The following is a 24,583-nucleotide window of genomic DNA, read 5'->3' on the forward strand; positions in this document are numbered from 1 at the left end:
AGAGTGAAAGCATATATTTATTGGGAAAAACTATACAATTGAAAGAAGCTCTAGCACCCATTCAATTAACTTCTTATGTCAAGTGTGTTGGGTATACCACCCAAAATTAGCCTCTGAAATCCTTTTTGTAGGGCAGCAGTGAAATCACTTTTATGCCCACTTGTGGCAAGACTCAATGTCTAATCAGACCATACCTACAATATTTAGATATCTGCATGCCAGGTTTTGCAGCAACCTTTTTTTTTTGTGTGTTCGCTCCCCTTGGCTTCAGTCATCATATATTATGTCTTAATACAACAGATACACAAACAGTCAAATTTATTTTTCAAATACAGTTTACATTTATTTCAGAATTACAGTACAATCTCAAACATTTTCATGGCCATGAGACTTGTCAAAGTCACACTATTTGTTATGCATTCTTTATGTAGGTGGGACATATGTACAATACAGAATAGATTCGGTCACATCACATGTTCACTTTGATAGACAAAGCAAATGTTACTACATTAAAATAAAGATCAGGATGGGCTGTGTTATAAATATAACTTACAGTCTGAGGGGCAATAGGAAAACAAGTAGGAAAATACATATTCGATAAAAATGGACTCGTCTGGTCAGAGTCACAGAAAGGTTGTGCCTGTAGCCCTTATATGTTAAAAAAAATAGATTCTTTCCTGAGAACTAGATAAATATCAGAGAAGTATTACAAAACTTAACTGCATGCTCCAGAATCTACTGGTTCTTTAGTGTTTTATACAAGGAAACAGCAATGGTTCTCAAAATTAGATAAGTGCAGAAGACCACTGGGCAGACACTCAAAGCCGTATACATCGGAGACTGGTGACATTATTTTAATGGTCCTGTTCAGCAAGAGATCTTAATGTTATAAATTCACTAATACCCCTAAAATAACCTTTTCTTTTCTACTACTAATGAACATATAGAATGAAGGTGGTGTTACAGGGGGTGCAGAGGTAGCAGTCACTACTGAGCCCAAAGGCCTCCACACAGCGTAATGACACCCATTTAGGCAAGTGGGGGCCTTGTTACAGATGTTGCATTTTGGAGCCCAGGAGCATCACTTTACGCCTCGTTTGATCCCATTACAAGTAAATTGAGAAATACATTAAAAATAAATAGTGAGCTCAGCCATGTTGCTCTCCTCAATATTCTGTGACAAACTGTAAAGACGACTGTCAGGAGCAGGAGCCTTCCTGCAGTATGGTGAAAAGAATACTATATCTGTCCTTTAATAAGCTATACCCTTATCAGGATGTCTTATGATCAGCCATTGTGTAGTTGTGTCTAGCGCATGGATAGATAGCCCCTCAGAATGCACAATGAGAATCTCAGATTAACATCAGTTTTTTTTCATCCTCTGTGATTCCCAGAGGCACCATTAAAAAAAATAAAACATAAATAAAAATTAGGGAAATATTGGTTGTGTGACTAGGATGGAACACCTATGTTTTCTCCAAGGTTTCCGTTATGTACTGACAGAAAGAGTGATTGTATTTCTTGGAATCATTCCTATATTTTCCTTTAAGGGGAGATTCCTAGGTGTTCCTTTAAGGGGAAATTTTTTCTTTCTATGGGGCAGACGTGAAATACCAGGCACACCTTTTTTTTTTGCATACAGTATCAAACATTTCCATATTAATAACATACAGAGGTTACATGTTGTGCACACAGCTGGGTATGAGGCAGAAGCTGAGCAGCGGTTAAAGAATTGGGTTACATTTATAGTAACAGGAAGGTAATTCAAGGAGAAACACAACTAGCCACATATAAAACAAACTCAAGGTTTACATATTTCCCATTAAAATCAATGTGCAAAAACGTTGCCAAAGACAGCAGCAGGGGGCATTCTGTGATCTCCCATTATTACTGTGATCTCCCATTTATCTACTAAAACTGCTGATGTGTTCTCTTGTAAAATACTGTACCAAACATTTGCCACAAATGCCCTCAGTAAACCCGTTCTTCAGCAATATCACTTGAAGTAAACTTCTGCATTTCTCAGAATGAGAAACCTTTTTATTAAACAGACCCGATGTATTGTGCAGTAGAGCAGCGTGGGTGAATAAGCCGATTTGTGCTCTGTTCCCCTCCTGCACCATTTCTACATATAAGGAGAAATTAATGAATTTCACAGTCACGACCTGCAAGCAGCTTTTCAATACAATGTACATCAGTGTGGCTTCTGAAATACTGTAGCATAAAATCCATATACAGAGTTGGTAAGGACAGAACACTCAATACAATGCACATCTGTGGCAACAAATATTTAATAAAACGTTTCAAGAGCTTTACAAAAGGTATGTTCACGGATCTGATGAAGTGCTTTTAAATATATATATAAAATTACGAGGAATAATTTCATTCTTGTGACTTTTGCTTTTTAACTTAAGGGGGTTAACAAAATTTCACAAAATATTGGAATATACTGCTAAGAGCATGGCGTCAAGGACTACTACACAGAATTCATACTAAACCAAACTACTACCCCCACTTTCAGCGGAGATAGGTTCCATAACATGTACTACAATAGGGATTACAGAAAGATGGCCGCCCACAAAGGTAAAGGTCTCCTAAATCAGCTAATACTTTTATTACTAAACACCAATACTGTGAATACCGGTAAAGTCTTCTGCATGTAAAAAGTTCCCTGTTTATACATGGAGGTTCTAACAGTTGGCAGCACTCCCCCTTAATAAGGCAGACATGCACGGTCAGCGCTGAGGTTGGTATTAGATGTTGCAGTAATTGTTGTTGGAGTTTCCTCCCTCCATAGCCAAGATCTGGCCACAGAGCCATTTATGCAATCTATTGTAAGTACCAAGTAACGTAAACCTTATGCAACACAGATACACATACGAATACTGTGACAATTGTCACTATTTGGCCATTCATGGTGTGGCGCTTATAGAAATGATCAATGAGTCTTTTTGCGGCCAAATTATAATTTTGGCAATTTTTATACACATTTAAATAAATGCAAGAATGTATAAAAGTCCCTGTGCATGACATAGAAATCTCATAGAAGGATAACCTTAAATCAGGTCTCTTTATAAATATGCCACATCGTTTTAGCTGGACAGTACATTTTGGTTGAATACATATTACTCACATCTTTGTACATGGCAACAGAAATATAACATATACAGCATTATATACATTTATTAGGAACACGAATGTCCAGAATTATATACAGATATTATTAAATTTCAAACTTTGGATTTAGAAGGCGTCCACCATCTGCTGAGATATTATAATTTAGGGGTCACATGTACAATATAATATAACAGAAATATTTAATTACTTTCTCTGTTCCCCACACATTTGCTATGTGTAAGTCCTTATATACAAAAAACCATTTTGCAAATTTACAGTTAATATATTTATCCTATGTTAGTGCAATTTTCAGTAGGACTGCAGCATTCAGTGTGTGCCAAGCACAGATAGCACCAGGGAGCAGGGATGTGCCCCCAAAGGATGACAAGGTTCTTAACTCCACAGTGCAGAAAATCATTCATCGGCTGGTACCTACCCCCATAGGGGTAAACTGAATGTCTCTCAGGCTCCTGTGTGTAAACTTCAGCAAGGCACTCTGCCTTTGTCATACATTACTTGCAAGCTCTATGGAGTCAGAATCAGAGTCCCGGTCAGCATCTCTGTAGAGCATAAAGAAAGATGCATCAGTGGGTAAAATAAGTACTTGCACATCCAAGGACAGCTAAATGTATCACATAACATTTTTATTGTTCGATGAAATTCAGAAACTTTAATAGTGTCAGACTCAAATACACATAACAATAAAATAGCGCACATATATACACACACATTTATATGTACACACAGAAAATCTCACCTAATTAGTTGCAGAGCTTTCTTGTTTTCTTTCCTTTTCTCTTCATCAATTGGATACAGTTTAAAGAGTAAAAGCCCAATGAAGATCATTAAAATGGGAGCAGCGCACACCAGCAACTTCAGAGTTATATTCACAGACTCCGGCTGATCACAGCTACCAGTCTGATAGCCTGCAAAACTGGAGTGAAGAATGGACTTAGGAAAAATGGACTCATGTTAAATCTCAACATAATGGTAGAACAGAAATTAACTTAGGAATGCAGACTACTTTAATTTACTCTCACAGATAGCTCCTGTATTATATTTTATTCCTTGGCAGAGAAAAAAACAAAACAAAACGACAACTTCCCCTGGCTGTGTGTGGTAATATAGCACAGTCCCATTCATTTAAATGAAATAATGCTGCAGTGAGCTGAAATAAAAATGGGTTGTCCGGTTTCAGACCAATATTAAGAGACAAATGTTATTGTTAGCATAATAAAAAAAATATACAATTTTCCAATATACTTTCTGTATCAATTTCCCACGGTTTTCTAGATCTCTGCTTGCCGTCATTCATTCTGTTACTTCCAGTGGATAAAAATCAGTCCATGGTCATGTGATTTACAGTCCATGGTCATGTGATGAGCACACAGATGTACAGCTCGTTACAGTCACAGCACAGTAATCAGACATCTACCTGCTAACGAGCTGTGCACATCACATGACCATGGACCGTAAATCACATGACCATGGACTGATTTTTATCCATTGGAAGAAGAAATCTAGAAAACTGAGGAATTGAAATAAAAAGTAAGTCTTCTTTATACAAAAACAATATCATTTGTCTCAGTATTCGTCTGAAAGTGGACAATCCTTTTAAATGCACAAATCTAATATTGATGCCCTCCTCTAAGAATAGACTGTCAGTTTTTACATCCTGAATAATCTCTACCTATGCCAAATGAAGGAAATCTGGCCAAAAAGGTACTTGGTTGCAGCCATAAGTTTAGAGAGCATTAGTTATATCATATTCCTAAAACCAATGCATCATGCTGTCTCTTCATTTATGATTAAAGAATGAATAGTACTGGACACTATGAGAAACTGTGTATTATATCTTATTAAAGAAAGTTTCCTTTGCCACTTATCAGAATGAGTTAGTTTTTACATAGAAATCTATGGAGAAGGCTGTCGGAAAAGAAACAAATAACTGCTGCTACTATACTCTGCTACTGAGCTAGTAAGTGAGCTCTTCTGATATTGCTGTACCTTCAAGATCACTGCACAGAATGAGCGACCACATGCCCTATCCATAGACTATTATGAGACAGCTGGATATAGATTCTATATAAACAGTCTGATTGAAGATATGGAGGAGGAGGAGGGCAGCATAAAAGTGAAGGAAACATTTCTTAAATCTCATATTCTAAAGTTTCTTATATTCACCTGTACTATTTATTTTTTAATTTATTTTTTTTATCTAGATTATGAGCCCCATATAGGAATCACAATGTACATTTTTTGTCCTATCAGTATGTCTTTGTACAATGGGAGGAAATCCACTCAAACACGGGGAGAACTTACAAATTCCTTGCAGATGTTGTTCCTGGCAGGATTCAAACCCAGGACTCCAGCGCTGCAAGGTTGCAGTGCTAACCCCTGAGCCACCGTGTTGCCCCTCACCTGTACCATTTATGATTTATTAATTTATATAAAAAAAATTTATAACTGGAGGTATGCTTTAACTGGAAATTACAACATAAGGCTTCATACACATAATGGCGTGCTTTGTCAGTATGGCAATTGTATTTTAAACAGATAGCACAGTGACCCATTGTTTCCTATGGTCCCATACACACACCCCTGTATTACTACAGGTCCATGTAGGGGGTAAAACTCAGGACAGGTCCTGTCCTTTTGCAGCCTGAACTCACTGCAAGTATGACTGGATCCATGGAGGGCATGGGCAGCACACATATCATCCATGTGCTGTCTGCTATTTTATGATGGACCTGCAGATGGATCGGTTCATGTGCATTTAACTTAATATGTAGTTGATGACTCGAGCCATTCACTGTGCTCTGCATCCATTATTCTAACCTTATCATGGTACAGAATATATGGATTTTAACACACTGGAAAATACATGGCAATAGCAGGCAACACTTGCAGCAGATACTACTATGAAGTAGGGCAGTATGAGTTAATCACTTCGTATTGGGTTGTGCCGTAGTAAATGGTCTATACAACTGCAGAACAGCTTTCAATTATTTCAAGATTTTAAAAGCCAAATAGCACAAAGTGCAATAATATACAGAGCTGCATTCTTCAGCGGACACAATTTTGGCTGTTCTCTATTACTTATTGAGCAGCATCCTGTAAACTTATGTTAATAATTTTTCCTTGTATCACATTAGAATCCACATACTTACTCTAAGCTTAGCGTGGAAATCCCCAACGATACACCAGAGGCAAACTTTGTAAAGAAAACATAGAATGAGAAGAAAATGGCTTCATGTCCAGGAGAATCTGGGTTCTTCAAAACAAAGTCATCAATTACATCTGGAAGCATAGACCTGACAGACAGTGAAAGACAATTTAGATCATGCATTAAGGTAAAAAATAAAATATATATGTATATATAATATATATATATATATATATATATATAAAATATAGCAATTTTATTCGTCCTTCTTCCACCATGATAGATTATAACATTCACTTTAGCTGACGGTCTGTGCTGTATACTGCCCTGACAGCTGAGCAGAGATTCATATTTATTCTACACCAGACCACGTTACAGACCCACCTCTCACAAAGTGTATCAGGAGGATAAATATATATGTGTAAAAGTTAGCAAGAGCCCATCAGATACCAATATTACTTCATTATGAACCAAGCTAAATTTCTGCAGTATAACCCAACATTTTATGTAGTACATTGAGCTGTAAAATAATGCTATGATAAGAGTCTATATGTACATCCACCAAGTTAAAAGGCCATATACTGTAAATAAAACAAACATGCTGCTGATACAAGAGCAGGTGAAAATACAGGACCCAGCAGAATATGGATGAAATCAATGTTATAGGTGTCTTTTTTACTGATCCATTTAATGACGTATTACACGGTTTCATCATTCAGTATCAGTTACAATGTTAAAAAATAACGAAGCCTGATATCTGTCATGAATCCGATTTTTTTAACGGACACAAAAGTCCTGCATGTAGGATTTTTTGTCAGCAACCCCCCCCCCATATGACAGATTGTATGTATAATGGACACAAATGGTCAGTAAAGGACACAAGATAAAATCCCATTGAAAATAAATGGAAATTTTAACACATTTGTGACAGTTCAGCTAGTGTCTGTTACTAAAATCTTGTAGCTGACAATAGTAATGAACACTATTGACAGTCACCAATGGTGGTGTGAACACCCCCCTAGGCTAAGTCCCCATATAGCAAACCACAGCAAAAGGGTCGTTAACATTGTAATCAATTGCATATATCATTACATTCACACATAAGTTTCATTCCGATCTAAGAACTCCTCCTTTGTGCATTATTTTTATTTTCACAGTTATCACATTTTCAGTTCATCAGCCCCAATACTATATTTTAGTTCCCTTACACAGAATAAATGAAAGTTTTAATGCATATGCTATGCAAGAGCTGGATTTATCTTTCCTCTACTTTCATGGCGACCAAGTTTCCTGAACCTCTTATGTAGGGCACTAAAAGAGTTAAAATACCTGGTCTTAATGCAAATATGTGAACTTAGCCTTACGAAAGCATGGATTCAAGAAAGTGATGTAACAATTCTCACCATGGCAGGAGAAATGCCGCAGCAACACTAAGTCCAGCAGCAATGGCAACAATGTAGGTTACTATGAGATTGACTTGCAGCACGCCAGCAACAATAAGGAATGGGACAACAGACTGTAAAGAAATATAAAAAACCATTAACATAAATGATGTAACAAGCAGACATGATTTCACTTATTTGCTAAATGACCAGTAGATGGCAGCAAAGTGTGACAATTAGAAAAAACACTTGACTTTCCACCATACTAATCTCTGCCAATTATGCTCTCACTTCTTCCATACTTCTGCTGGTTAGATTACATTACTCTACTTTTACTCACCGATATCCCAAAATAGACAGCAGTTTTCTTTCCAAAACGGGTCAAGAACCACTGCCAGAATGGCACGGTCAGAGTAGCTGAAATCTACAAGCACAGTAAAGTCAAAATACAAGAATGAATGAATGATATAAACAGTGCTTGTCTTGCTAAGGGGTAGATGGGCAGGGTATACATTGAAGTGTATTAATGGTTTGCTGTAGGGACAGTGCAGTCATGCGTCACCCATCTGCCAGGAAGAGAATGGAGGAGGAGCAGAGGCATAAATATTATGTTCGCCAGCTTACAATAGCGTTCTGTTCTGGTCTTGGCAGAACTAAAGAAGCTGTGTGTGTCTGGCTCTGAATTTCAAACAGCAATCGCCTTTAAAAAAAATATTGCTAGAATATAACATATGTAAAAGGTCTTTACGTGTTAAGACATTCACCTATGTAAACGGGCAGTCTGGATTGTGGTCAAGCAGGACTTTGCAAGTTAGATAGATCATATTGCCCAGATACTCACCATTATAACAAGCAGAATATTCTGAAAGTGCTTGCGGTGTTGCAATGTGTATTTCAGAAAGAGAGCAAAGTTTCCTTCCAGGAGCTTGAAAACAGAAAGGACAATAGAAATATTACCTCAGATGCAATGTCACACACTCTTCACAAATATACCGTATTTTTCGGACTATAAGACGCACCTAGGTTTTAGAGGAGGAAAATAGGGAAAAAAAAAATTTGAAGCAAAAAATGGTAAAATATTTTATATATGGGAGTTGTAGTTTTGCAACAGCTGCAAGGCCACATTGACAGGTGACCCTGCAGCTGTACGGGGACGCAGAGAGTTTTTTTTTTGCGGGGCCAGAAGTACTTTTTAGTTATACCATTTTGGGGAATATCTATTTCTTAGATCAGCTTTTATTGAAAAAAAAACAAAAACGGTGGTTTATGATATATGATTTTCTACTTTTATATACATATTCTAGGGACAGGAGGTGATTTAGAACTTTTATTTATTTCATATTTTTAAAGCTTTTTTTTTTTTTTTTTTTTTTTTACTATTTTATTCCCCCCCAGGAGCTTGAACCTGCGGTCACTTGATTGCAAGTCCCATAGACGGCAATACAACTGTATTGCCGTCTATGGGACATTCTGTCTATTAGTATTACGGCTGGTCATAGAGACCAGCCGTAATACTAATATAGCAGTGACAGGCCTGGGAGCCTCATTAGGCTCCCGGCTGTCACCCGAACAGGTCGGCTCCTGCGATATCGCCGCGCAGGAGCCGGCCTGCAACTTTACAGGTACGGGGCCGGTGGGGACCGGCCCCGGGGGAGAAGGGGCCACCGATACTGACCCAGCATCCGCTGTACTAGAGAGGCGGATGCCGGGGAGGGATAGACGCCGGGGCCTGAGACATCGCTGCCCTGCCCTGCATGAAGCCAGCGGCGGGGGGACGGAGGAGCGGAATAGCAGCATCACTCCTCCCGCTGCTGGCTTCATGCAGGGCAGAGGAGCGCAGCGATGTCGCAGGCCCCGGCACTTGTAATGGCGTCTATCACTTGCCGGCTTCCGCCTCTCTATTACAGCGGATGCCAGGCGCCACATTCGTACTATAAGACGCACCCTTCTTTTCCCCCCAAATTTGGGGGAAAAAAAGTGCGTCTTATAGTCCGAAAAATACGGCATGTTTTTTCATGTCCTACATTTGTTTTTATGCCAGTGTAGGGAAAAAAGATCCTTGAAGGGAATTATGCCAAATCTAAATTTAAACAACAAAAAACAAAACAAGCTTTTGGTGCATTTTGGAATCATCTTAAACAGCACACCAACTTTTCCTGCTTCCTAAATTGTTGTAGGTGCTTAGAAAGGTCACAATAACTGGAGGAGATGCTAGAACATAGGAAAGAATGTAGGAGTGCTGACATTACAGAATAAAAATTCTGTCCATCATTGCACAAGGCTGTAAGGAGATGGTATGTACATAGCTAGGATCCAGGATGCACAGGCATCTGCTATGACGGGCAGTATGTAAACTAATACGGCCGGCCTGCCTCCAAAAGTTCCCGAGATCAGCATTTGGGGACAGGATCTGCGCCAGGTTTATATTATGTAATGTCAGCAACCCAGAGTGGCTTCTTTTATTTATAGAGTGTTATGCCTGTACCATATATTAAACATTTATAATTGATAAACACCTTTAATTTTAAACTCAATTATACTATAGGAGTAAGAACAGTACTGGATACATTCTATATATTAGTTCAGCAGAACACAGTGGTGCTACATAAAGTTACCGGTAAATGAATACTTCTAATATTCAAATAGTAATGAATGTAATATACTCCATATAGGGTCATGTAAAAAAACATTAAGGTGGACTAAACAGAATGAAAGAGATAGGCTTCCTAGGAATGAATGATTTTGCATACTAAGATTATGACATTGACCAGTTTCCTTGAGATTAAGCTGCCTATACACAAAACATGACAACAAATTGAAAAAAAATTGTAAAAGAATGCGATTTGCCAGGTTGGAAATATCACTTGATGCTATATACAAGTGCACCGTATTAGTTTTTTTTTCAATTAGTGTTTGATTGGATATGTTGATGGCTGGCTTATAAATCATATTTATCCTACATACAAGTGAACAATCTGGCCATATAGCTCGCTTTACAAGAAAGTTTAAAATTAGATTTTGTACCCGCTATAAAATCCCTTTCTTGTTGTTTTCAACGGAGGACACAGTACCATGGGTATAGGACCGGCAGACACTAGGAAATAAAGTGTTGGCTCCGCCTAGGGGCGCTATACCCTCTCCACAGACAGGAAGTTAAATCAAGTTGTAACAACAGCAGAAGTGTAGACAAAGGACGGAGTAAATGCCAATATAGCCTGAGCCCAGGAAGAGAGCCCAAGGACAACAGTCAAACAGAAAAGGTAGAAGGCCCCCTTCTCCCAATGAATACAAAGAGAAAGGGATTTTACTGGCAAAGAAAGCCAATTTTCTAGTTTATATAATTGGGGAACACAGTACCATCGGACATCCTAAAGCAGTCCTAGAGGGTGGGATGAGAAAATGCCACACAGCCGACAAACATCACAAGAGATGGGTTGGCTTAAACCTCAGACATAGAGAATAAAGTCTGTTCTGACCAATCAGCGCCTGGCGAGGATAGAGACGTCAGCATCACCACCGGCGGCAATCGCAATTGGCTGAAAAATGAGGGGCCCAACTGGGACCCTAGGATTTTACAGGATATGAATACCCCGAAGGTAGACAAACCCATGCATGGACCTTCATTAGGAACAAGAAGATAAAGCAGTGAGAGGGCTGAGATGCAACTCAGAGGAGATAACTGCCCAAGAAAAAGGAAGGAAGAAACAAAAAGCGAGCGAATTTAAGCATGGTTCAAAAAGGAACAAGTTGAGTAGATTCCCAAGAAAGAAGAATCAAAAATAAAGACAAACTAGATGGAACAAATGAGGAAGTTTACTGCCCTCAAGCTGTCCGTAAACTGCTGCAAGCCAAGTGGGAGGAGCAGGGAAAGCAGAGACCCCCTCAGTGGAAGAGGCAAAGGTAGAATGTTGACTGTAAAAAACAAGGCACCCCTCCTCAGGGAAGCCTTATCCTTCCAAGGACCCACAAGTTAGAAACCAGCTTGGACCAGCAAAATTCATAAGATGTGGGAGGCCTTCACCACATTAGAGAGCCCAGGGACACCCCAGAAGTCACACAGTAAGGGCACCTACCAGGTCAGCATGGCTGGGATTAACATTAATAGAGTCTTTGCTGCAGCATGTGGAAGCCTTGGAGGGGCACAGTACTGCAGATGGCCTTGTACTTGGAGGGGCATTAGGTGGCAAGCAGCAAGAATATAAGGCCACTGGAGATGGGGCCTAGCAAGGAGGGGTCCAGGGAGTGAAGCTTACTCCCTTCCTGTGTCTTCAGGTGCTTGCAGGTTCACCCCTTCAGTAAACCGGGATCCAAAGGGCATTACCAGCACTCCAGCTGCTGACAAGTAGGGGGAATGGGTGAACGGCGTTGAGGATAAACACAGCCCAATGTAGGAAAATTGGAGCTGTCTGATTCCTAGCACACACAGGGGAAATACAACTAATATGATAGTTCACACTGAGGACCCTCCTGTAATCTCAAAGAGAAGAAAGAAAAAACTAAAACGATAAAAAGCAGGTGGCCTGCAAGCAGGATATGTCTGCCTTCTATAGACACTAAGCCAAGACTGACTTCCTGTCTTTGGTGAGGGTATAGCAGACCTAGAAGCCTAGAAGGAGCCTACACTTCTTTATTTCCTAGTGTCAGCCAATGACATAAATGAAAAAGAATTTGCTCTCAGTATCCAACCCCCCTCTGCCGACCAATATCAAAAATACCCCGAATTCATTTGAACGGGGCAAGCTGCCACCCCACCCCAAACTGTCGACATATTTGTTGCTGTAGTTGGTTTATTAATAAAAAAGGGAAAGAAAAAAAAAAAAAGAAAAAAAGAAAAAAAAGAAGGTTTTTCCCAATCGTTGTCGTATTATTAAAAGTTCTGTCATATATATATATATATATATATATATATATATATATATATATATATATATAATACAATCATGTTCTTAACTTGCTTGAATTAATGATAACATTCTTCTGTACATTCAACTATATGAAAGAAGTTTCTGCAACATTTCTGCAACACCTTTTCACATAAATGACTGTCACAGATCAGTCATGTGTGAATATACCCTAATGTTCCTCCTACACATCTGTTATAATTGTATCCTGTCTAGGCAATTTTCTGTAAGATAAACTCCAACGATTCAGGGCCAATACAGGATATACTGTATATGCAAGTTTTTTTTTTAATGAATTTTGCTCACAGAGGATTCTCTAGACGAAATACAATACTAGGCCTGGGATTTATTAAGGGTGGATTAAGGATACCATGAGCCCCAGGCTGTTAAAAAGGCGCACCCTTCCCTTCACATTTTACCATCCCATAGCGGCCCTTTCACATTGCAAATTTCCCACAGTGTCCCCCTATGCTAATAAAATAAAAAAACAAAAAACACATACTACTAATTACTATTATATTCTGGGATCATTTCAGGAATAAAAACAAGACAATGTATATAAAAAGACATCTATAAAATAACACAACTTACCATAAAAGCCAATGAAGTGAATAGGAAGCCGGTGATGAGTTTAATGTAGGGCCCATGACTCATTACCAATTTCAGACCTTGCCAGAAGGATATGGGCTGATCAGACAAGAGCTCACATGAATCTGCAGAAAAAAAAAACAAAACAGAGGCTGAGGTGATCCTAGAGAAGCAATTAGAGGTGCTCAAATATACCAGAAGGACTATGCTAAAATAGTCATGAAATCAGTTATGGGTCTAACATCTACACACCTCTCTTCTCATGTACTCCCAATGAAAGGATGATGGCACAGAGCACATAAATGGCACAAATGACCCCTGCCGCAATCATGTAAGCTTGTCTCTGTAGATAGAAACACAGTTCGTTGTGAATTTCAAGTACAAAAGTAGATTGAAGCCTATTTGTAACTGTATTATACTACTGTAAGCAATGTCTCAATATTGTATATGGGAATCATGTTTGAAACCACCAACACTAAGTCGGCTATTTGCTTACTTTCTCCTCCTGCACACCCCAGTCTTGACAAAACAATCACAAAGGATACAACCACTTGAATTGTGCCTAAGACTTGACTACAGTGCATCCCTTCATCAGATTACCTGGACATGTGACATCTCACATGTCCAGTTAGTTAATCTGATGAAGGGGTGCACTCTTCAGTGCTTAAAGCCCCGAAACACATTAATTCTGTGACATTTAATAAAACCCGTTAAAAGCTATATTGATTGAGGATTTTCAAATATCCAACCAAAGCTGCGGAGGAGGCGTGGAGCCTGGTGATTTTGGATGTAAGATTCATCTCTTCCTAATCCATTGATCTTAATGAGAGGGATAGCATTTTGAGTTTACACTAGATTCTAACATATGTTTTGTTCCTCCTCCTCCATACAAATTATATAACATTCAATTACAAAGAAAGGAAATTTAATGGAGAGTTCTGAGCACATATTGACAAGGAGCACTAGACATGTTTGCAGGAGCTTGAGAATCTTCCCTACACAGAAGAGTTGAGACTCACCATGCTGGTCAGAGACTCTAGATCTTGAGAACCATTAATACTTTCCAGAGACTGGTTTTGAAAGGAGTTGGGCACACATGAGTCATCCACTTTACCCACAATCTGTCCTTGAATTGCTGTGCCAAGGACAGTACCCAATACCTCAACAGTCATACCTAAAAGAAAAAGAATAGTGGTGATGAGGAAACACAAAGCTTTAAAGGAGCAGATTCACTAGGACATACTAGTTGCAAAGAGTTCACGTACGGTATCCAGTGGCAGAGTCTCGGTCACTTTGCTCTTTACTTATAAACATTGTAAGAGCGGAGTAAGGCACATGAAAACACTGAAAAACAAAAGGAAGAGGTGTAAGTCCTGTGAGGTTCCTAGTGCAAGGGGTACAAGCCACATACTTTTTGTCCACATAGATTTATGTTTGCTAAGGTGCGCATCCAAACAGAGGCAAGCTTGAGAAAGGTTGCAGTGACTGGCATAGCCATGTGAATGCTCTTATACATCACAGCCATAAGCATCGCTCTGCCACCATCTGTTATCCTGTCACAGAATCTATGCTATATCTAAAATTAAACCATGCTGCTCACCGTTACGAGAGTCTGGAAGAGGCAGTAGAAGGTTAGATACCACAAAACTTGAAAACTGGTGAATCCAGGTACAAACCAGATCAGGAAGTAAGAGATCACTGCAAAAGGTGTGGACAATATAATCCTGTTTGTGAAAAAACAAGAGTGTGAGAAAGGGGTATTTGATACATACAGCAACATAACTACATTGTACTGAAGAGTAGACTGTGATAGAGACGATGTGTCTGCACAAACTGTGTGACACTAGCACAATGAATCTGCTGTCTTTTTATGGCTTTCCCCCTTATTTGCCACAGTCATAATAAGTCATAACAAGTGGAAGCATTGCACATTGCCAGAGATAAAGTACTTCTTTTCCTAGAACCAGCAGCGATGGCCACGGCCCTTATCAGGAAAGTGGAGAGAACAGGTAAAAAAAACAAACAAAAAAAAACAAAAAAAAAAAACACTGCTACCATACAAGGTATAAAAAAAACAAACAACGCCATTGAGTCAGACAGAGCCAAATGTAGTGCAAGTGCCTAAATAAAGGGTCCACGGCATGTTACAGTCAACCTTGATGTGGACTATACCCACTGTAAGACACCATACAGCATATATACAATGCAATGTCTCCAATAACCTTTGCAATGCTCAAAGCTCAGACATCAACAGAGCCAGCAGCAGGTCTGCATAGTGTGCCAAGATAGACTGGTTCCTAGCATCACCACCGCAGCATACAGCAGTCCTTGTGACCACTATGTGCTTTTCCAGTCATGGATAGGAAATCCTGTTATGTCACACAGTGAAGTCATACAGGATTTCCATAATGGGCAGCAGGTTATTGCGAGATCCTGGTACAACACAAAAACAGCTGTCATAGATCTTGGACTTAATTACAATAGGAAAGACTGACTGTATAAATGTTCCCTTATCATACAAAGCCAGGAACATCCCTATACCACCACTCATATTACCTGGGAGAACTAGGTACCTTTATGCTCTGCTACATTAATACTGTATTCACACAATCTGCACCATATGAATATACTCTTAGGGCAGGGGTCAGAAACCTTCAGCACTCCAGCTGCAGTGAAACTGCAACTCCCAACACGCTCCATTCACTTCCAAGAAGAGCAGAGCAAGTAAGCATGCTGGGAGTTGTAGTTTGACAACAGCTGGAGTGTAGAGGTTGCCTACCCGTCTTAAGGCGTAGTCGCATGTTCAGGATTTGTAAGCCAAAATCAGAAAAATAGCATAAAAGGCACAAAACTATGAAGAACACATGGTATTTTAAAAATCTACTCCTGACTTTGGCATTGAAACCAGCACTTGAACAAAGCCTGGGCGTGTAAATATACCTCATAGAACAAAAATGTTATTAAAATATTGCCTGGTTCATGTTTTTTCCCCCATAATACAGGTAACATGCATTTCTATATAAACTGTTTAATTCAATACCAAACATGATCGAGGATAGGTTTAGATCTACAGGAAATGTTTTTGCAAATCCATAATACAGATTTTCCTGAAGATCTGCTGTAGGTTTTACACTTTGCAATGAAATTTACAACCATTTAACAGATCTCAAAAATCTGTAGCCTGTAATGTACTGCAAATAAAAAAAACCTTCAACAAATCCTCTATGTCTGAACGGTACCATTAGAAGGCTGGAATCAAACTTCCTGACTACTGCAAGAAAACTATGAATATCTGCAAAGGTTATTTCATTGTACACACGTAACATTTCCTGCAGCCTGTATTGTGCGTAAGCACATGGGCTCTGCAGTAAATGTAACCAGTATACATACATCTGCTGCAGAACAGACTACTATATCCTGTGCCCTGTAGTAACCCCAGTCTCAGCTGTCACTGAATGGGTAAACCCTTCCTGCCTCCTGATTGGGTGGGCTGAGCCCCGGCCGCACACACCCAACGCTTTCATTGGACAAAACAGGTGGTGTGTTGTGCTTCTAAAAAAAAAGTTATCGCCCCTTTCCATTTTTACACGTTAACTCATTCTTGAACCATGCCTTTGTATCTGATCAGGCGAGGGCCACGTCACAGCAAAACCGCCCGCGTGTTCTGTCTGAGGAGTCGCAGAGCTCCACGTCTATGACAAGATTAACCCCTTGGGCTCAAGAGGAAGTCATTTTATCTGACTTTACAGTTTACCAAAATTCTACAGATTTCTATAAAATGTCCCCTGGAATGAAATGTAAGCAGAATAAGTATTTGAGAATCTCTGACTTGCTAGGGTATATTTACAGTTAGCCCACACAGGTATGGTTATCGTGTGGATTGCGAGCGGCCACGACTGCACCGCATACTGCCATTTTAATTCATTGTGTAATTGTTGGGAACCTTCCGCAGATTTCACCTTATGCGTAATATAGAGCGAAATCCAGGTTGAATCCCCACAACATGCTGCAGATTTTATTCTGCACAGCAGGTCCATTTTATCTGAGGATTCCATTGCAGATTTTTGTTAGAATGTAATATACTTTGCTGATTCTGTAAGGTCATGGATTTGCCAAATGCAATTTCATAGAGCGCGTGAAAGGGGAACATACACAACAGTGTATGCACTCCCAACGTGCATATATTATACATACAGCGACATGCTCCATTGGATGCTGAATGCAAGCTGAGTTTTCTCCATACAAATCAATGGAGATGACTGATATATAGGCGTTCATAAACATGCATCATTTTTCTTTTGGCATGTGCCAAGTTTCCATTGAAAGTGCAGGTACTGCAATATGTGTGAAAATACTTTTAGGGTGCATTCACACTACGTAACGCCAGCGTGTATCACAGCCGTACACACCGACGTTACAGCAGGGCTGCCGAACACTTCCCATTCATTTCTATGGGAGCCGGCATGCGAGCGCTCCCCATAGAAATGAATGGGCTGCTTCTTTCACTGCGAGCAGTCCCATTGAAGTGAATGGGAAGTGCCGGCGTATACGGCAAGCTCTGCTCATGCCGAGCCGTACACGCCGGCACTTCCCATTCACTTCAAAGGGACTGCTCGCAGTGAAAGAAGCAGCCCATTCATTTCTATGGGGAGCGCTCGTATGCCGGCTCCCATAGAAATGAATGGAGCTGCTTTATACGCCGCTTATTCTGAACGTGTTTTACGTTCAGAATAAGCTTCAGTATACGTAGTGTGAATGCCCCCTTATTCTGACAAACAGCAGACAGAACCAATAGGGCAAGCCATACAGAGCTTATTGAGTGCTATGCATGTCCACATAATATGCCATATTGAACTGTATTTTCATGGGGCTGAAGGGGTTCTTTGGTTTATATAATTAAATCTATACAATAATGTTGTATTTGAGAACGCAGAGCCTCACTACTTTACATAAGACTCTGCATTCATTCATATCCAGAGTACTCCAATACTACAGAGATAAGCAGTTAATGAATAGTAATGGTATAGTACAGCTATAGTGGCTGTGTAAATATAGTGTATACCTCTGTCCTCAAGTGATCTCCTTCTGCAGTTAATAGAACCAAAAACAAATAGCTGACCGATAACAAGCAGCGACTTCTGGCTATTACTACTACACCACCTTACTCTTGTCCCTCCGTTTCTCCCGAATACCTTCTCCTGCCAGTAAATTTTGCCTTATTAGACTGCATGCAATTCCTTGTGGCTTAAATAAATACATGAGAGTTGTCCTGCCAAGTGTTTGACCTCCCTCTCCAAATATCCAATACAGAAGTTGTAAAGCTGGCAGTACACTTTATTTCTGAAAAAGAGACTTGTTATACTGATAATTGCGCAAAATCCTCTACTTCATTGCTGCACATAATTCTAATAGAACATAGCTTTTTATTGCACGTTGATATAATCTATGCAAGTCTTACAATGAGGGTCAGAGATGTCTAAGTCACTTTCATATAGTTAAATTGTGAAAACCTGGCGTGCTGAGAACCACTTAGCTATGGCTGACCTAAGCTCCCCATGCTAGCAGAGATGTCCCACAAACTGTGAAGCTGTGCAGACTTCAAAGCGGATATCCCAACATCCACGCCCTGTAATGTGCCAGATAATAGGGATTTCTGGTCTAGTGGCTGTCACACCTATCAAACGTCATTATGTATCTATAACCCTTTTGTACTACAAATATTATTCTGATTATACCTACAGTAGCATTCTCGCAGGCACTTGAAAGCCAGCCAAACAGCTGCTATCCCCATCATTGCAACTGGGAAAAGAAAATCTGCAGATTCTAGACAACTGTTAAGACCAAACCATCTTTCTCCTCAAATATCTGCTATGTGGGGACACTCAGGACATAAGATTGCCAGCTGAGTCTATTGCTATAAGACATCTTTAGTCTCAAAACCTACTCCAACATGTATAAATAACACATTGCATCAATTCCTCTCCCTGGCAGCTGTACTGACCAGATGAATAAAGAAGCCAGCTGACACCTACTGTACAGAAAATGATCAATAAGTAAGCAATAGTTTACTTAGCTTGATTTTGATGTATTGTTGCTTTTGGTAAAAGCTACATTCAGAATGTTACAGGTATTCTGCTGCCAAAAGCTTACATACTGATGGGCCACTGTCTAAAGGCAGCCATATTGGTTAAACTGCTGCAGCGTGATACCTTATCACAGAAGACAACAAAACCCAATGAAAAGTAATTGCAAAAAACAATTTTCAATAACTTTTGCATTGGTTTTTGTTGTCTTCTGGCATAAACTGCTGTAGTATGAGATCTTATAGCAAAAGACAAAAAAAAAAAAAGTCTTTGAGAATTATTTTTCCAATTACTTTTCATTGTTTTTGTTGTCTTCTGTGTTAAGATATCAAGCTGCAGCAGTAAAACCAATTACAAAATTTCAGGTTAACCTCTACATTTGTGTTTGTATATTAGTATTGTGTTATTTTCATGCCCAACCATTTGCTGCAGTCGGCAATTTTGGCAGACTAAGGGTGCATGCACACTACGTAACGCCGGGCGTGTATGAGAGCCGTATACGCCGGCGTTACAGCAGGGCTGCCGAACACTTCCCATTCACTTCAATGGGAGCGCTCGTAAACGCCGCTGTTACGAGCGCTCCCATTGAAGTGAATGGGAAGTGTTCGGCAGTCTGCTGTAATGCCGGCGTGTACGGCTCTCATACACGCCCGCCGTTACTCAGTGTGCATGCACCCTAAGACCTAATACACGGGGAAGGCAATATTTGGAACCTTAGCTGCGGTGGAACTACAACTCCCAGCTGGCATACTTATTTTGCTCTTCTTGGAGCTCACATGAAAGTTAATGGAGCATGTTGGGACTTATAGTTTAACAGCAGCTGAATACTTGAAGAGGACCTCTCATGGTCTGGGGCACAGGCAGTTCTATATACTGCTGGAAAGCAGACAGTGCGCTGAATTCAGCGCACTGTTGGCTTTCCCGATCTGTGCCCCGGGTAAAGAGCTTTCGGTGCCGGTACCGTAGCTCTTTACAGTCAGAAGGGTGTTCCTGACAGTCTGCCTATCGCGCTGTACAGTGTGAGCGGGGAGGAACGCCCCCTCCTTATGCTCACAGTGCTCGTCCATAGACGAGTATTATCAGGAGGAGAGGAGGCGTTACTCCCTGCTCACATAGTACAGCGCGATAGGCACTGCTGTGGAGAAGGAGGTTCCTGACAGACTGGCAGGAACGCCCTTCTGACTGTGAAGAGCTACGGTACCGGGACCGATAGCTCTTCACCCGGGGCACAGATCGGGAAAGCCGACAGTGCGCTGAATTCAGCGCACGGTCGGCTTTCCAGCAGTATATAGAACTGCCTGTGTCCCGGACCATGAAAGGTCCTCTTTAAGTTTGCTGATCCCGGTCCAAGATGTAGAACCAGTTAATGCCATTAGCAGCCAGCATCGTTCAGAAACCTTCTTTCTGGCTAATGCCATCCACACATTGCAGAAAAAATATGCAGCGGAAAAGCTGCATTTTTGAAAATCGCAGCATGTCAATTATACCTAAGGAAACGCTGGCGTTTTCCATATATATATATATATATATATATATATATATATATATATATATATTTATTTATTAGGAGCAGAAAGTCTGCAGAGAAAAATGTGAAAAACGCTGCAGAAAAAAAACGTTATGGGTTTTTTGTAGCAATTCGCTGCATAGGTCCTTAGCCTTAGGTGACTGTATGAATGACATGATGTAACAAAGTAATTACATGGAACTAGTACAAACAACTTGTGTATGCATAAAAGTAATTATTTCACTTACCAAGGCATCAATCGGCCAAACCCTGTCCAAGAGCTTTTACTAACAAAGAATCCAACCAGTGGGTCTGTAATAGCATCCCAAATCCTTCCAGTAAACAGAATGATGGACGCATGGGAAGCGCTCATCTAGTATTAAAGGAAAAATTTGGAGTGAATTGACTGCAGAAGTGTTATATGTACTACTCCAATTTCATATCTAAGAGAGTTACCTGTACAACATCCAAGAGGTAGATTTGTAGGAAAAACCCTAGGGCACAGCCGGTGATCTGATATGGTGCCCCACCTATAGCATAACAGATTTTACTGCATACGGATAACTTGTGCTTCCCTTGTCGACCCTGTAATACATAAAAAAAATATATACGGGTCTTGAATGACTTTTTTTCTCCACACGATACACTGTAAAATACAAGTCAAGGAGGGGAGAATGAATTCTCATCACACAAGAATGTTAATACCCTTCTCTCCAGCGAAGCCAAGTTGAACAGCACATGCCAAGAACAGATTATAAAAAGTCACAAATGCCGGCTTGCATTGCAGCGGACAGAATATACTGTATATAGATTAACTCATATATAGGACTAAAAAGTAAAAACTGACGCTTGGATTGTATTTGGGATTGAAATGACCCAAGGGTAGCTTTTACTACATAAAACATTTTGGAGATATAACATTTATGTCTTTATTCATCTAGACCAGCGTAGATGTGTTAAAATATAATGTACACAATGTGAAGTGCAGGTAAATACCAGAGGATGGTACATACACCACGCAGCAGTAACAAAGATATACTCCCCTTATTGATGTTACAGTAATGACTTAAGTAATGCTACAATAACCACCCAAATATTTTTTTTCTCCTTAACAAATCATGTAATTGACCACCTATGAATATATCTACAGATACAGTAGGTGTAGATGGAACATCTCATAAAGGCAGACATCACTTTAGCCTTTGATTTATGGACACAACATCCAGACCACCATGGCTCTATAGCAGGATCTTAGGAGAAGCCAGATGTGCAAGCCATAAAACAGACCCTTTGTCTACTCAGATCTCCTTCTGTTAGGTAAAGGGGTGAGCTTCCATAAAGACTGTCCCTCAGTCTCCAGAGCCATATTTTACATCATCACCCATTGACTTTCCCTGTATTGGTACAAGTCAGTGCGACAGCTGTCGACCCCCTGATGATCAGCTGTCAGGTGAGCTGTCACTAGAAAGGGGGGGGGGATGATCAAGTTGGACATCCTCTTTAGATGCTTGTAAACTTATGCCGTAGCATTGTCTGTGGAATTTAGAAAATGCACGAATCTCCTTACATTTCACGTCATCATCTAAAGATTAAAGATGATTACAAATATACAGGTCATCGCGATGCCATTGTATTAAGTGGCATTTACTAATTTTTTTCACCAAAGTACAACTCAGGATAGAAAAAATACTGACACTCAAACAACAGTCAAAGCGCAGCTACATCCCAGGCCATGGGCTTTACTGTGTTAAAGGCTCTGATACAGCTGTATGCGCATTTGCATACTGTACATGAACACTTTACAGTAAACTTGAAAGAAGTGTCATATTTTAATGTAAAAATTTGGCGGATAAGTTACTCAAGTTCCTGCTAATATGAGTCACCCTTAGATCATGTTCCATAGTATACGGAAGAATGGATTGCTATGCACTCTAGTAACCTCCATGGGCGGGATCATATTAAAATTTCAGGGTAATATTTCAAGTTATGTCTCGATTTCACTATTCTTTATCTGGTTCATATATAGGAATAGTTCACATCTACAGTACTTCTGTATTTGTAAGGTTCATAAATACAGAAATAATGTTAGTCACCGACCCTTTTTACTTCTGCATTTGATGTGGATCTGACAATGAACTACAGGAAATAAGTGGCTATAGAAGTAAAGGAGTGGAAATAGTAGCAAAAATGGACAAACTCTGTGTCTGAAATTACCATTGCTTGTGTAAATGGGATGTAGGAACATAAAATACAGCAAATTCAGATAGTACAGTCCAGGGCAGGTACATGTCTGGTTCCAGTGAGTCATGATAATGGTTTCTCCACAGCTTCAATAAGTTTTAGCTATTATAGATACACCTGATAGCCATATAGATAAGTACAGGGGTTGGCCACAGCGACCAGATCCCAGTCCTATGCGTTCTAGCTGGTAGGAAAATGAAAGGCGAGACCCAATGTGTCGCTATTGGTGACTGCGCCAGATGTTACCCTATAGACGCACGCAATCCATACAATAAATCTCCTTAGTCCTACAAGGTCACAGGAATGGTCTCCTTGTATGTGCTGAGGTTACTGTGGACAATTCCTGCCCGGGGTTGCTATAGTGACCTTCTGGGCATAGGGCCAGACGGAGACTTGATACATTGGGAATAATACAGCATTATTGTGCTGCCATGCTGTGATATAATGAACAATAGGGCGGTATGTGGAGGAATGCGGTGCCCTCAGCGATACCCATAGGAACCATGCTTTAACACCACGTCAGACATCATAGCAGCCATAGGGCAGAGGCGCCATATAGGAAACTCGTGCATCGCTGGAAAGTACACAATGTCCCTGACACATAGCAAAGAACTTGACCTGCCTCAATGACAAGGGAGGACCAGGCAGCAGTCACCACAGGCGGTGCAGGCTATGACGGGAAGCTGCCAGCTCTGCTACACACAGCACACTACATACTGGCCCCACTCAGCACACACACAGCACTGCTACATAGCAAGAAGAAGCACCTTGTCCAGTGACTTGGGCTGCTCCGCTCCCAATAAGCCGGTACATGAGGCGTTTTCGGATTGCTTCTCCATCCCAGAAGAGAGGCAACCACCACCGGGTAATGCAGATATCAGCCGGTGTAAGGATGAAGGAAGTCACTGCTCGGTACCGGATGTACAACGTGCTAGCGGCTGCTCGGCTCCGGTACACACTGCCGCCCGCTGTTCTCAGCTCTCTGACTGAGGCACATGAATGAATGCAGCCGGCCGCCTATGGAGGCACGCCCACGTCAGGAGCAGTCAGCTCTTACGTACGACCACACCCCTGACTGCATGCGAGAGCTGTGCCATGTGATGGCAGGGGGACAGGAGGGAGAAGCTGGCAGCGAGTAATGTCATATACAGTGTATATGTCTATATATATATATATATATATATATATATATATCTATCATAGGTCTCATTGTGGACATACCGCATGTACCCTACCCCTGTAGCCAGTATAGAGAGTGTGGGGGCAGGTCCTGAGCGCTTTAGTTCAGCACGCCTATGTAGGTGAAGATACATGATGGGGACTGCTAACCCAGGCTAATGAAGGAGGATTGAGGAAACATTCTATGGGCTAGTTCACACGGGGGCAAGGAGGTGGATTGTGACAGCAGATTTCGCCTCAAAACACGCCTCCATATAATGGTGGTCTATGGAGAGCACTAGCGTTCTTTTCTCCGCTAGCGGAAGCGAGCTGCCCTTCAGGCAGATTCCGCGGCTCATTTGAGCCAACTCCAGAGGGGGAAGCCGCGACGGTTGTGGCAGGCAGGATTTGACCCGAGAGTGACGCGGCTCACCGCGTCA

General features: G+C 40.6%; 1 protein-coding gene across 1 annotated transcript; it reads right to left on the minus strand.

Moving 5' to 3' along the window:
* Window positions 1-317: 317 nt before the first annotated feature.
* On the minus strand, window positions 318-23,989 carry MFSD2A (MFSD2 lysolipid transporter A, lysophospholipid). The gene is made up of 14 exons (XM_075264773.1): window positions 23,753-23,989; window positions 21,201-21,329; window positions 20,993-21,117; window positions 14,755-14,878; window positions 14,420-14,498; window positions 14,174-14,328; window positions 13,407-13,497; window positions 13,158-13,279; window positions 8,507-8,590; window positions 8,006-8,089; window positions 7,687-7,799; window positions 6,288-6,431; window positions 3,875-4,051; window positions 318-3,677 (listed from the first exon to the last, which is right to left on the minus strand). Exons 1-14 carry the CDS (start codon window positions 23,822-23,824, stop codon window positions 3,623-3,625), a joined length of 1,554 nt encoding a protein of 517 aa, XP_075120874.1. The 5' UTR covers window positions 23,825-23,989; the 3' UTR covers window positions 318-3,622.
* Between the last annotated feature and the right edge of the window lie 594 nt (window positions 23,990-24,583).

Source organism: Leptodactylus fuscus, chromosome 2 (genome assembly GCF_031893055.1).
Source record: "Leptodactylus fuscus isolate aLepFus1 chromosome 2, aLepFus1.hap2, whole genome shotgun sequence".
Taxonomy (NCBI): Eukaryota; Metazoa; Chordata; class Amphibia; order Anura; family Leptodactylidae; genus Leptodactylus; species Leptodactylus fuscus.